Source organism: Anoplophora glabripennis, unplaced genomic scaffold, assembly GCF_000390285.2.
Source record: "Anoplophora glabripennis isolate ALB-LARVAE unplaced genomic scaffold, Agla_2.0 scaffold187, whole genome shotgun sequence".
NCBI classification, from domain to species: Eukaryota; Metazoa; Arthropoda; class Insecta; order Coleoptera; family Cerambycidae; genus Anoplophora; species Anoplophora glabripennis.
The window spans coordinates 780,011-796,780 of NW_019416381.1; the positions used below are offsets into that span (position 1 = coordinate 780,011).

General features: G+C 25.7%; 1 protein-coding gene across 2 annotated transcripts in view; it reads left to right on the top strand.

The window, feature by feature from the left end:
* LOC108906738 (equilibrative nucleoside transporter 3) overlaps window positions 1-16,770 on the top strand; it is a 50,724-nt gene that overhangs the window by 16,265 nt on the left and 17,689 nt on the right. The window contains exons 7-8 of one of the 2 annotated variants that reach the window (XM_018710089.1): window positions 1,584-1,780; window positions 1,843-2,021. The exons of the other annotated variant lie outside the window; for it this stretch is intronic. Of the exons in view, the coding sequence (XP_018565605.1) occupies window positions 1,584-1,780; window positions 1,843-1,954 (309 nt within the window). The 3' untranslated portion in view covers window positions 1,955-2,021. Of the gene's footprint in view, window positions 1-1,583; window positions 1,781-1,842; window positions 2,022-16,770 lie in introns of those variants that run through there. 2 annotated transcript variants of the gene reach the window in all.

Below are 16,770 nucleotides of genomic sequence, written 5' to 3' on the forward strand. Positions count from 1 at the left end.
TAAAATAACACCAATCAGAGCGAATTACGTCACACCTATGTAAATGTCATTTTGTGTTATTTGTACTTCGACAATATCCGCAGTATTTATCTTCGTTTAAATATTTTGTGTTTCACAACTATCAGTTGCTTAGTTTTGTGTTATCAAAATCATAATCAGGAAACTTTAGGTACTTGAAAAGTTTCTAAAAGAAGGAAAGAAAATAAAGCTCAACAACTGCGAGTTAATAAAATATCAAAAAGACTATGTCTGTGATCAAAAGTTAACCATGCATAAATTGGCGTTCAAATACAAAGAACAGACGTGCTATACATTTTTGAAAAACCTTACTAGGTCAATGGACGAGACCAACATCAAATCTGTTTTTGGCATAAGTTAAGATATGGTAGAGTGACGACTTCAAGAGCGTTTGAATTTAGTCGGTGCAAAACCAATGATGCAATTCTAATTATGTTAATAATGGGAGGAAAAATCTCAGACGCATCGGCCATGAGACGCGATAGAATGTTGGAGGAAAACTGTAAGTACCAGTTTGGGGGGAAAAAATGTGGTATAGTGCTTTGCAAAAACTATCCCACGATAGCAGGATCGCCTGATGGAATCTGTGAAGATAGTATTATTGAAATTAAATGTACCACGAATATGAAAACTTTTAAAAAATTATGTGGAAAAAGGAAAACCGACCCAGAAGTTTTATGTGCAGATGGCAGCTACAACTGTATTTAACAGGGCTTCAATATATTTCGGTGTAGCTGATTGCAACTATAGTACAAATAAAAAAGTAGAAATAATTAATGTTACATTTGATGACAACTATGTTATCAGATTTTATTAATGTTTTAGTCTCTTTATGGAAAGATAATGTGTATCCAATATTATACCAAAGTACAATTTGAGGGTAAATAAAGTACATATACTATTATGGTAACTTTGTATTTTTATTTAACCAATGAATCTTGCAACACAAAATATTAGCACCTTATGTTTACTGTTGGCAAACATAGATGTGACGTCACGTAGACGCCATGACACTGGCGACCGTTTTTGCCTGAATTTAGACTTAAAATTAAAATGTCAATATTTTTCTACTAAACCTTTTATTTTCTACAAAAATAAGATATTTTTTGGAAATAGTAGCCAACACAGATGGTCTTCGAACGTGTGGGGAGCAATTTTGAGAACCATGTCATTGGACTATTCTTTTTTTACCAGCATCTAACTGGAGCAGTTTATTTAAACTTTTTAACAAGAACTCTAGAAGGTTTGTTAGGCGACATTCCTTTAGCTACATTTCGAAGAATGTGGATGCAACATGATGATGCTCCATACCTCACAATGCCGCTACGATTCGTCAGTTTTTACACGAAACTTTTCCCGACAGATTGAGCGCGGGGGAAAAATAAAGTTCTGAACAGACCTCCTATTTAGGTGTCTAAAGAACAAGTTAATTAAACATATTTTTTAAAAAATTGGCTAGGAAACTTATTATTTTTCAAAAAATTTTAACGTAGTCTTGTAAATAGAGAAGCTTTTATTTTAATTTATCTAAACCAACTAAAGACTAACTTTAACATTTTTTTTAGTTGAAAAATAAATATCTCATTTTGGGAACATCTGTTACAAGAGTTATATTATTTCCACTAATACTATTGTGTAACATCCAACCCAGGAACCATTTACCTGTAGTGTTTCACGACGATGTTTATTTTATAATTTTTATGATACTTTTGGCGTTTTCTAATGGATACGTGCAGAATATGGTTATAATCGTGCTGCCAAAGTAAGTTTAATGCCCATCGCATACATGTTTCTGTATTAAAACATAATATTTTATATTTGCAGTTACTGTTCCCGAGAAGATAAAAAAATAAGCATGCTTGCCGTAATGCTTATTATGGTTGTGTTTATGACGTCAGCCTCCATTCTAAGTGGCGTGCTGGTTAGCTTAATTTAAAAATCGCTTAATTATGTACTTGTTTTTTATATTTCTAATTAAATAACTTTATTTATTTTATTATTTATTAAAACTTTTTTTTTTAGTATCTATCTTAAAATTTCCAAGAAGTATCCATAACCTTTTACAAATCCTGAAAAAACAGTACAGCTATAAAAACGAAATGTAAAAAATCAGTAAAATATTTAGGGGGTCCATATCATATCAACGAGTTCATTTCTTGAAAAATTAGTTATTTTTTTAAACTGAAATTCGAAATCTGTAGACATGTATGCTTAAAATTTTCCTCTTTGTGACTAGATAGATGCCGATTTTGTTTTCATGGCCAACTATGATTTTTAATTTTGCTTGGAAATCAAAACTAAGACTTGGATTATAATTTGGAAAAATTATTGGTAATTATTGTTAATTAAATAAATAGTTGGCATACCTATATACATCAATTAAAAACAACAAATTGTTAACATTTGTAAATACATAATCGAAACTAAGCAGATATTTTATTGGGCGCCCGAAAAGTTAATAATAAAATAAAATTTAGTTTAAAAGTTCACACGAAAACTATCAGAATAACCCCACATAATATGTTGGAAAGGTAATTCTATCTGCTTTTCATACTAGCTAATAAAAATAGGCCATTTCGTTTAAAAATTTTTAGTAATTTTTGAATTTACAAACCTAGATCACTCTGTAAAACTAAAGAATAATGACAACACTTATGAGATTTCTAAGAAACTGCAAGACTGTCAATGATTGTTTATGTCGCAGATTCGTTAAAACTACATCAAACTGAGTGTTTACAAATGGCTGCATCGGAGTCTGTTTTCGGATTTATGAGCCTCTACTGGGAAAACGGCAAATCGATACACCCATAAACCCTATATTATCCTGTTGCATTTTGATAGAGCTATCCAAATCCACTCTGTATATTAAATAATAAATATAAAGTGTTGCATTTCCTGTAAAATGTAAAGTTTCATATTAGTTCTCGTCGAAAACGGTAAGAGGTAGCCAAACTGTGTAATGAATAGTTTTTTATGCCTATCTAAATCAACTGAGCATTTTGCGTCAGGCAACATATAACTTTGACAGAACTGTTAAGAAATATGAAAAGAAATTACTTGTCATTGTTATTGTTATCTGAGAATAAGCCTAATAAGTAGCTTATAAATTATCTTTTTAAAACAATAAATCTCCTTGATATGCAAGTACCTAATAAGCCTCAATTCTAATAAACAATAATTATTTTTTTATTTACTAAATTGTTGATGTACGTCAGCAGAAAATTATAACAATGAATAATCCCCAGAATTGTAGCACAATCTGGGACAGTTACAAATTGTGTAAAATTCCATATTTGTTATGATTATTTTTCAATGGGGATGTTTGCCACTTTATCACATATTAAAAAATATGAAAAAATGTGTCAAAAATCGTAGCCTGTGTAATTTTGATCGATTTTTGTAATCTTTTCATAAATGACTAGACTTACAGCAAAAACGTAAATGCCATTTTTATATGAAACTAAATTTCTATAAAAAGCTCTTCATATCTAAGTTAAAATCTCACACAGATAGACCGGGAGATATTAGACTGAAGTTCGACGACGTCTTTCTCGTTTATGCCTCTGAGAGTACTGAAAGGTAACCGAGAGACAAGTACAATAAACTAAATTTAAAAGATGGACCGCGGGACACCTTTGTGAAAATTCAATTTTCCTTTTCAAAAAAATAATGTGTACAGCGACGTATTTCTTACTTATGCCATGTTCGTAAGTTGAAGAGAAGTATCTATTTTATCACAAATTTTTTTTGGCATAAGTGTCGCAAGGGACCTAAAAATAGAAAACTTTGTAAGAAAATGTGGAAAAACATCTTTATTTGTCTACCAATTTCTCATTAATGCCAATTAGAAATATTACATTATTATATTCGAAAAGCTCATAAAAACATTGGCATAAGTCCTAAAGGACTAAAGAAAATAGAGCTTTGGAAAAGCTGCGGAAAATGTTTCGTTTTGGTCAACGTTTTTCTCGTGAATAAATTAAAGCTTATTGCAAAGAAAAGAATGAAAGTATTCATTTTTTTAAAGGGCATAAGTCCCTGGTGAGGACTATATGCTAAAAATTTTTTGAAAAGTTGTAGGAAAATTCATGAAAATTTTTACGTCTTTCTCGCTTATGCCATTTTGCATGCACGTAGGAAACTACATTATAAAGTCATATAAATGTAGGCATAAGTCCACATTGGATTTTCATGTTGTAAATTAATTTGAATTTTAATACGAGTCAGGTCGACAAAGTAGAAAAATAATAGAAAATTGCCACAATTTTCTCGTTTATGCCGTTTCGTACACGAGTAGAAAATATTACTAAAAGCCATTTTCAAGAGTGGCATGAATGCCACAAGGTACCGTCGTATGTAAAAATTTTTAAAAAGTTTATTTCATCGCCTACGCAATTTTCGAAATACTTATACTTACTTGCATTTAGCGTATTTTTAATTTTTATAAATATAAGTAATTCATGTATTTAATGAAAGTTAATAATAAACTATTTCGGCTTAAGTCCCCACATATTAGAAATGATTTTTAATTATTCTTTGAGTCATGATCAGAAAAAGAAAAATTATATAATATTGCCACAAATTTCTCGTTTGTTCGTAAATGAGTAGAGTATTTTATCACAATAGACCATACGTATTTATGAACAATATATTTAAATTTTAAAAATTAAAAATATTATATAATTTGAATTAACCGCTTCAGTGCAAGGATGATCTACTTGAATTGAGCCGACTAAGGTAGAAGAAGAAGAAGAAGAAGAAGAAATAATTAAGCTAGAATACATAGGGAAGAAACTGATTTATAACTGATTTAATATCATGTATATTGAATTTTGTTTTTTGTTTCTGGTACTTTGTACCTTAATTACTTAATTTGTACTTTTATACATTTTATTTTTATATTAAAAGATTTATTTAAGTAATAGTAATTGAATTGAAAAACCGCTGCCAACTCAATTGTCAGAATGCTTCCTCAAAGACTTTGAATTACTAATTTTTAATTATAACTAACACAAACAATAACACTTAAAATAATACAAATTTTTATTAACTTAAAATTAAAGCATATCAAAAATAAAAAGTTTTTTCGGTTTTATGATTTTTTACATTTTCAAATTTCAAACAGTTTTATCTGCAGCTCTTGATGAAAACGGATCAAAATAAAGGCCTTACTACCAGCTTTATTATAAGTTATTAAGAATTATCGTAATAAAAAATAACATGTCGAAAAATCAAACTAAACCCAATATAAAGCTTTCTCTTTTTCATGAAATTTTTTTTATTTTAAATTTTTTATTCCCTTTTATAGTTAGAAATATTCATTTTTTATATAGATATCTTCTCCGACACTTGCATTATTTAAGATACATTTTTTAAATTAATTTAAGTATATCGAAAATTGCGCAGGCGAGGAAATAACCGCAATTTGTAATTTTTGACAACTTTTTAAAAAATTTTACATACGACGGTACCTTGTGGCATTCATGCCACTCTTGAAAGTGGCTTTTAATAATATTTTCTACTCGTGTACAAAACGGCATAAACGAGAAAATTGTGTCAATTTTCTATAATTTTTCTACTTTGTCGACCTGACTCGTATTAAAATTCAAATTAATTTACAACATGAAAGTCCAATGTGGACTTATGCCTACATTTATATGACTTTATAATGTAGTTTCCTACGTGAATTCAAAATGGCATAAGGTCCATGTCTATAGTTTAATACATCACAAATTAATACAATTTCGTTCGGTTTGAATTATAATGTTTAAAATCAAATAAAAATGTATATTATGAGTCTTTAGCGAAATTGCTTATACGGTTTGCATTAACTTTCATTGTAATATAATAAGTAATCAATGATAAAACACAACGCACTTTTTTTATACAAATACCCCATTGAAAAAGTGTTAGGTACTTAGAGATTGTAAATTATTCATGTTTTCGACTAGTGTAAAAAAATAAATTTGACACAACTTGTTATTGTCCTCTTTTGTTTTACAATTATTTTTGAACAGTTAGGAATTTTATCACATACCAATTTTGATAGAAGTGAATATTTAGCCTATTTTTCTTGAATCTGCAAAGAGAAGAACGTATTTATCATATAACTATAATTATATTTATTGGTTTCGATTATAATCTAGTCGTTAGGGAAACGAATTTTTACAGAGAGTTCGTTACTGAAAATTACATAGGCTGTTACAAATTCGCTTCTCACTATAGTCCAAGCATTCTGTCACGGATTAATGTTAAATTTGCAGAAATTATTACCTGGACAAAAAAAATATGACCGTATAGAAAATTAAATTTTAAATTGAGTTTCTTGTTCTTTAAACTCGATCCAATATGGCGAACATGGTTAAAAAAAATCGCAAAGTTGAAAAAAACGGTTTTTCTAAAATAACTAAAAAAATATAGCACGGATTGAAAAATTTTAAATGAGAAAGTTGTAGGTTTTAAAAAGATCTATCGACTGATTTTTTGAAAGTATCGATTGCTTTGTTACTTTTCGAGATATATCGAAAAAACCGTTAAAAATCTTCTCTTTTCTCTTCTTCTATAACTCGTTTACATTTACGTGCCCATATTTGCTATTTACTGCAAGCATAGCCCGCGGCAAGCCAAAAAAGTACATTTTTGAAAAATTTAAAAATATTAATTATTTTTCGAGATATATCGATTTTTTGAAAAAAAGGCGCTCTCGAAAATTGGCTAGATCTTCTCAGCGGATAGCCCTACAGTAACGATTTTCGGTTTATTTTCTTCGTAAAGAGTTATATTATCATGCTGTTAAAAAATGTTGACGATTTTATTAATTTTAAGGATCAAAAAATGACTGAAAAAGTTGCACTTTTTTTGGGTATGTTTTTTTCAAATAACTATTTCAATTTTTATTATTTTTTTGTACTTAATCTGGGGTAGCTAAACACGAATATTATAGCATTTTCGCCTTAGAAGCAAAATAGACCCGTAAATGTTTAGTTTTCTTTCTTTAAAAGTCATTTTCATAAAATAAAAATTGAAATAGTAATTTGAAAAAAACATACCCAAAAAAGTGCAACTTATTCAAAGTCATTTTTTGATCCTTAAAATTAATAAAATCGTCAACATTTTTTAACAGCATGATAATATAACTCTTTACGAAGAAAATAAACCGAAAATCGTTACTGTAGGGCTATCCGCTGAGAAGATCTAGCCAATTTTCGAGAGCGCCTTTTTTTCAAAAAATCGATATATCTCGAAAAATAATTAATATTTTTAAATTTTTCAAAAATGTACTTTTTTGGCTTGCCGCGGGCTATGCTTGCAGTAAATAGCAAATATGGGCACGTAAATGTAAACGAGTTATAGAAGAAGAGAAAAGAGAAGATTTTTAACGGTTTTTTCGATATATCTCGAAAAGTAACAAAGCAATCGATACTTTCAAAAAATCAGTCGATAGATCTTTTTAAAACCTACAACTTTCTCATTTAAAATTTTTCAATCCGTGCTATATTTTTTTAGTTATTTTAGAAAAACCGTTTTTTTCAACTTTGCGATTTTTTTTAGCCATGTTCGCCATATTGGATCGAGTTTAAAGAACAAGAAACTCAATTTAAAATTTAATTTTCTATACGGTCATATTTTTTTTGTCCAGGTAATAATTTCTGTAAGCATTTCTCTATAATGCTTGGACTACTACAGAGATCCCGGAACCGGTAAGAGATACGAAGTAACTTAAATAGGGGCAAAGTTGTGTAATCAGGGGACCAACATTATGCCTCTAAAAATCAAGGCTTCCGAATAACGCGGTTACATTCGGATGCTAATCTCATGACAGGTTCATCAAAATGCGCTATAACCTACCACACGTTAACCTAAATGCTCAATAACCAGCGAGGGTTAAACATTCGACAGATTAACCTAAATGCGCAGTAATCTGCGAGCACTGAACCTTAGTGCGCTGTTTAGCCCTCGCGACTTTCGTAAAATTTTGTCGGCCTGTGTTATTTAACGTAATTTTAATAGCACTTTAACTCCAAAAAAAATTATAGCTATTTGTATGGTTCGGATACATATAGAAATATGTGTAATCTGGATTATTTAATATTTATTTTTTTTAATATTTTCATTCTGTGGTTGGTTGGTGTAAACTGATTGTATCGATTAAGTCGGCGGCCACCTTTGAAGTGCCAAATTATCACATTAATAGAAGTGTTTTTAAATAAGTGAGTTGTTTTAAGACCAATTCAATTTGCAGTGTAGTAGCGAGAAATATATGAGCAATGGATAAAGAGGGTGAATAGACGGTTCATTTTTTCTAACTCAGTGAATATTTTTTTTCAATTTATTCAAACTCCATTTTTAGATAAGAAAAGCAAGCTTATGGTGCTAAATGATTTGGAAAAAAAGATGAACCTGCTTGTTATGTATTCCTAGTACTGTTCTATTTCTTAGGAACTGCTTGTTTCATAACGAACAACTTTTACATCACAGCAAACGAGGTTGGTTTAAAAATTTTAGTAGTAAAATTTTTATGCAATAAAACATTTTTTTAAATAAAGCAATACATCGTGATAATCAATTTTTGATTTCTTTATATGTATATTTATCAGATAAAATCTTTGTGATAATGTGATTGTTTTAGATAATTCACTCGTGAAAAAATAATCAGGATGAGTCATGTATTGTTATTATTTATTGTTTTTCTATTTTTAGTATTGGATGTATAAATGTAGAGATGTAAATGTGTCCTTCAATAGCTCAGATTCACAGAAAACTAATTTGCAAAAGGACTTCACCGCCTATACAAGCGTTGGTATTTATGCCTGCAGGGTTATTTTTTTGGTTGTTACCTTTATCCTCGCCAAGAAAATTTCACTCGAAAAGAGACTCATCGGAAGTATGGTTTTACTACTGATGTTCCTAGCTCTCACTTTGTTTTTTGTGTTTTTTCACACAGACTAATGTAAGTTTTTACAGTGTATCTACAACCATTACATGTGGCATAAACCAGCAGTATTATTTTAATAATCTGTCTTTCACATCTGCTTTGTAATACAAATAACAGTTATAGCCTTACATAGGATCTTAATGGAAAATTGCTATACCCAATAAATCCACGGGATGCCAAAATTAAAAAAAACAACAGTTTTGTTAGTATTTGGTAAACTATTTCACCAGTAAAGCTAGAAATTTCCGTGATTTTTAGTGCGAAAATTTAGAACATTCATTTTGTGCTTACTGACAGAGAGCGCTAGTTACACCATATTGGAGTAAATATCACAGAACCTTTTTTGCCCTTCACATAAGAAGAAGTTGGACTAGTAATAAAAAATTATAATTTTGAGTATAAATATTACAATTTATAAACCAGCTCTGTTGGATGAAAATAAAAAAGTTTAAAATACATTCATAAACTTGAATTATAAGCTGAAATATTTGATTACATTACTCAGCATGTGTCCAATCAAAACGACTGAATTTAAATGAACCGCTCAGTGGGAAATATGGGAAAAAATTCTACGCACTCGGCTATTTTAACCATACTGTGGTAGTTTCTTTTTTATTCTTCTTCAAATATGCTTAATTTTATGATCTTGGTGCAATAATTTGATATATCTATAGGAATTTTTTAAATCGAACGAGAACCTCATCAGCCTTAACACCAAAGATAATAATTCGGTATTTAAAAATAAACTGAAAATTTTTGTAACATTCAATAAAAATTAGAAGTAGAAAAAACAAAAAAAAAATAAATAAAAATACAGAAAAACAACAGTTTTAAAGACTGCTGCGGTAAAAAGTCTTATATAAATAAAGATAACGAAATGCAGTCGGTCGAATAATTTCGTTAAATAATATAGATTTTGAGTGAGTTTTTCCCTGAAATTGTTGAAATTTTTATAATTTATTGAATGAAATTTTATCTATCTAAGTAAATATCCACTTATTTGTGGCGGATTCGAAAAAAAGTTTCAGGGGTTTGAGGTTAGGTTTTTATGGACGTAGCATAGGTTTGAGGCTTCAGAAGTATAAAATATAAGCTCCAGAATAGAGTTTTCAAAGAGTTGCATTCTTTGGTTTGGAAAATATCTTTCGTTTCACTTTCTTCCTCAGATTTCTTGGATTTGGCTAAGGGCTTCAAAAATAAAAATAAAACTTCCAGAAAATAGTTTTCAAGAACTTTTATTCAAGTTCATTTCAATGATTTTCAATTGGGTTAAGGTCCGGGCTGCATGCGGGCCAATCAAGTCTACGGATACCGACCTCGTTTAACTATACAACTAAGATTCCTGCAGTGTGTGGTCTGGCGTTATCATGTATGGAAGCCATCTCCAGTAAAATACGAAAATGGAACGACAGTTTCTTGAATATATCTTCCATATATCTGCGGGCGTTCAAAGCTCTATTATCCACAAATATGAGGTCGGTACGTGCTTCCGTAGAAATGCCCGCCCATACCATAACAGAACCTCCTGAGATGGTGCAGTCTGAATGTCATTCATTTTGTTTTCTCCACACCCTTTCTCGACCATAAGGTGATAGCAGACATATTCGAGACTCGTCAGTAAAAAGAACTTCACTCCATTGCCGAGGAATCCAATTTACATGTAATCGCGCAAACTGAAGACGTGCCCTTCGATGCCTAAGTAGCAATTGTGGTCCTGTGGCCGACCTCCGTGAAGATAAACCATTTTCTACAAGCCTCATCCTAATCGTCCTCTCACTTACTTGAACCCCTCGCACTGTTAGAAGGCGATGCTGAAGTTGAACTGCTGTTAACCTGCGATCCCTCAGTGTGTTGAGCACAATGAAATTATCATCAAACGCCGTTGTTACTCTATTTCTTCCGGATCGGCTGAAAACTTTCAATGACTGTCAAACTTAATTCTAAAAACAATGTACATAAGCCTACTTGCCTTTTAGAGAACATTAATGATAAGAAATGATGTATAGTTTTCTAAAATAACTAAAAAAATATAGCACCGATTGAAAAATTTTAAATGAGAAAGTAGTAGGTTTTAAAAATATCTATTTACTGTTTTTTTGTAAGTATCGATTGCTTTGTTACTTTTCGAGATATATCGAAAAAACTGTTAAAAATCTTCTCTTTTCTCTTCTTCTATAACTCCTTTACATTTACGTTCCCATACTTGCTATTTACAGCAAGCATAGCCCGCGGCAAGCCAAAAAAGTACATTTTTGAAAAATTTAAAAATATTAATTATTTTTCGAGATATATCGATTTTTTGAAAAAAAGACAGTCTCGAAAATTGGCTAGATCTTCTCAGGGGATAGCCCTACAGTGACGATTTTTGGTAGAGTTATATTATCATGCTGTTAAAAAATATTGACGATTTTATTAATTTTAAGGATCAAAAAATAACTGAAAAAGTTGCACTTTTTTTGGGTATGAATTTTTATTTTATGAAAATGAGTTTTAAAGAAAGAAACTGCTGACATTATTTTACGAATTTAAAAAAAAAAACATGTTTTTCTACGACCTTCTGGAGCCGAGATAATTTTTTTATTTAAACTAAAATTTGAAGACGCAATTAACATTTTACAGCGATGCGCTTGATGGAGGTTAATATTGAATACTTATATTTTCAAAAAAAAATAGGATATGTTTACTTGATTTTTAGTATTAGTAATTGAGTAATTAACTGAAGCGTGCAAGCGCGAGCCATTTAGACTGCACGGCATCAGTTTCCAGAGCGAGCGCGCGCCGCATTCCCCTACTTCTCCGGCCGGTCCAGCTGACGCAGTCAGCGCTTGCACGCTTCAGTTTATTACTCAATTACTAATACATACTAAAAATCAAGTAAACATATCCAATTTTTTTTTTGAAAATATAAATGTTCAGTATTAACTAGTGATGGGCATAATAGTTCATTTCGGAGAACTAGTTCTCGAGAACTACTTGCTCCAAATGAACTAGTTCTTAAATCTAGTTCGCGAACTACTTTAGATATTCGACGACGCGACGTGTCACTAGTAAAAGCATCTCTCGTTCTCCCGTTGCCAGGCGCGATTGCGATCGTTCAGTCTCGGTCAAATTTACCACTGCGTTTTAAAATATAATCATTTCAAATTAATAATATTTACGAGCGGTTTGCATTGTTTTACATTAGCGCTGAATCTAATAGCTGTTGTGCGTTTTTTAATAACTCGCTTTTTCATTTCCTTTCAAAGTCAAAAAAATCTAATGTATCTAAACTAAGGCAAAATATTCTAATGTATAATAGGTTTTTCGTAAATATTCATCCAATCAGACAAAACGATCTAAAGTACCTCTCCTGCCTTTGTTTATATGCACATTACACAGTGTATTAAGAATCTAAAGTACAATAAACTGTTTTGCCGCTGGAATTTCTTACAAAATATTAAGAATTATTATTTAATATTAATATTAAATCTTAATATAAATATTAGTCTATTTTTCCTATAGGAATGGCTGGAAAGGTTATAACAATAGACTGTTTTTTCGATTTTCTAACTTTAAAACCCCTTATCCTAGAAATTATAGATGCACTTTTATATTCCGTGCGCCTGCCTTCTCATGTCCACATCGCAATCGTACGTATGCATTGAAAAATTGTTTGTTTTAGTTCGCGAACTATTTCGGTTCGATCCGTTTCGTTGAACAGACGTAATGAATGAAAGAAATGAATGTGCTGTGCGCTGCTTTATGCTTTGACAGACCGAAACATATGATCTCGGNTTATTATTATTATTATTATTATTATTATTATTATTATTATTATTATTATTATTATTATTATTATTATTATTATTATTATTATTATTATTATTATTATTATTATTATTATTATTATTATTATTATTATTATTATTATTATTATTATTATTATTATTATTATTATTATTATTATTATTATTATTATTATTATTATTATTATTATTATTATTATTATTATTATTATTATTATTATTATTATTATTATTATTATTATTATTATTATTATTATTATTATTATTATTATTATTATTATTATTATTATTATTATTATTATTATTATTATTATTATTATTATTATTATTATTATTATTATTATTATTATTATTATTATTATTATTATTATTATTATTATTATTATTATTATTATTATTATTATTATTATTATTATTATTATTATTATTATTATTATTATTATTATTATTATTATTATTATTATTATTATTATTATTATTATTATTATTATTATTATTATTATTATTATTATTATTATTATTATTATTATTATTATTATTATTATTATTATTATTATTATTATTATTATTATTATTATTATTATTATTATTATTATTATTATTATTATTATTATTATTATTATTATTATTATTATTATTATTATTATTATTATTATTATTATTATTATTATTATTATTATTATTATTATTATTATTATTATTATTATTATTATTATTATTATTATTATTATTATTATTATTATTATTATTATTATTATTATTATTATTATTATTATTATTATTATTATTATTATTATTATTATTATTATTATTATTATTATTATTATTATTATTATTATTATTATTATTATTATTATTATTATTATTATTATTATTATTATTATTATTATTATTATTATTATTATTATTATTATTATTATTATTATTATTATTATTATTATTATTATTATTATTATTATTATTATTATTATTATTATTATTATTATTATTATTATTATTATTATTATTATTATTATTATTATTATTATTATTATTATTATTATTATTATTATTATTATTATTATTATTATTATTATTATTATTATTATTATTATTATTATTATTATTATTATTATTATTATTATTATTATTATTATTATTATTATTATTATTATTATTATTATTATTATTATTATTATTATTATTATTATTATTATTATTATTATTATTATTATTATTATTATTATTATTATTATTATTATTATTATTATTATTATTATTATTATTATTATTATTATTATTATTATTATTATTATTATTATTATTATTATTATTATTATTATTATTATTATTATTATTATTATTATTATTATTATTATTATTATTATTATTATTATTATTATTATTATTATTATTATTATTATTATTATTATTATTATTATTATTATTATTATTATTATTATTATTATTATTATTATTATTATTATTATTATTATTATTATTATTATTATTATTATTATTATTATTATTATTATTATTATTATTATTATTATTATTATTATTATTATTATTATTATTATTATTATTATTATTATTATTATTATTATTATTATTATTATTATTATTATTATTATTATTATTATTATTATTATTATTATTATTATTATTATTATTATTATTATTATTATTATTATTATTATTATTATTATTATTATTATTATTATTATTATTATTATTATTATTATTATTATTATTATTATTATTATTATTATTATTATTATTATTATTATTATTATTATTATTATTATTATTATTATTATTATTATTATTATTATTATTATTATTATTATTATTATTATTATTATTATTATTATTATTATTATTATTATTATTATTATTATTATTATTATTATTATTATTATTATTATTATTATTATTATTATTATTATTATTATTATTATTATTATTATTATTATTATTATTATTATTATTATTATTATTATTATTATTATTATTATTATTATTATTATTATTATTATTATTATTATTATTATTATTATTATTATTATTATTATTATTATTATTATTATTATTATTATTATTATTATTATTATTATTATTATTATTATTATTATTATTATTATTATTATTATTATTATTATTATTATTATTATTATTATTATTATTATTATTATTATTATTATTATTATTATTATTATTATTATTATTATTATTATTATTATTATTATTATTATTATTATTATTATTATTATTATTATTATTATTATTATTATTATTATTATTATTATTATTATTATTATTATTATTATTATTATTATTATTATTATTATTATTATTATTATTATTATTATTATTATTATTATTATTATTATTATTATTATTATTATTATTATTATTATTATTATTATTATTATTATTATTATTATTATTATTATTATTATTATTATTATTATTATTATTATTATTATTATTATTATTATTATTATTATTATTATTATTATTATTATTATTATTATTATTATTATTTTTATTATTTTCTGACAAATCAACTTTCGAAACATATTGCTTAATTGGAAATTAATAAAGTGATTGTATTTTAAATGTTTTATATCTGCTCGTAACTGGGGTAAGTAATTAGAATTATTAAAGCGGCCAGTTTTTACGGGATTAATAGTCCAGGCGGTATCTGTTTCGTGTTGGGCAAAACGAATATGATCGAAGATTTTTGCTTTAACGGCTTCTAAATAACATCAGAAATGATAATTTTTCTATGCAAATAAAAAAACGCGGGCTTAATTGTTATTGCAAAAAAAGTATAAAAAATAGCAAAAAAAAATCATTTTTTTCTTCAATATCTCGTCGACAACTTAGCAACTATTCATTTTAGACAAAAATGGAAGACGAAAAAAAGTTTTGTAATTAAGTTTTGAACAAGATAGAGTTAGTTGCAATTCGAAAAAATAATTATTGTTATTGCAAAAATCGGAAAAATCATTTAAAAAATTGCAAAAAATGATAGTTTATTTTTCAATTTTTTCAGACACTTGAATAATACCTATGATCTTCATACTTTTTTCACCATGGCTCACTTAATCGTCCGATTTAAATTTTTCAAAAACCGTTTTAAGGATGGAGAGCTCTTATTTTTGTGGTGATATTTTCAAGTATTCAAAGGCTTTAGATTTTTAGAAATTTGATTTTGAAAATTTTTTTATTTAAATAAACTAAGAAGTTTAATTGGGAAAAGTATGAAGGTGCTAGGTATTCTTCAAATTTACAAACAAAAACTAGCATTTTTTGCAATTTTTTAAATGATTTTTCCGATTTTTGTAATAACAATAATTATTTTTTCGAATTGCAACTAACTATCTTGTTCAAAATTTAATTACAAAACTTTTTTTCCTCTTCCATTTTTGTCTAAAATGAATAGTTGCTAAGTTGTCGACGAGAAGTCCAAGAAAAAAATGAATTTTTTTGCTAATTTTTTTATACTTTTTTGCAACAACTTTTAAGCCCACGTTTTTTTTTTAATTTGCATAGAAATATTATCATTTCTGATGTTATTTAGAAGCAGTTAAAGCAAAAATCTCCGATCATATGCGTTTTACCCAACCCTTTTTAAAGCCGATATCGCCTGGACTATAAAAAATATTCGATTCAATTTTTTAATAAACTTTTTAATATTGTTGCCTTTGCATTATTTGTTATTGATTATAGAAGTACTTACTATTATTAATTTTAGTGGTAGTTTAGTTTGAGCGCAAGTCAACAGATCAGTACTAGGGAATATATGCTGAAATTAACTATCTGTGAGCCATGTTCAAAAAGCCGATATCAGTTTTTTTGTGTGCATTTGGTGTAATACCATGGTACAGTTTCAAGAAAAACATTTTGATTTATCCCAGAGTATTTAAAATTTACTCTATACTGTTGGTTCTTTTTGCATTTGTCTTATCTCCTACTTTCATATTTCTTCGAATCCAGAGAAGGTTAGCGGAAGCTCATATGATAACTATCGTAGCTGAGTGCTTT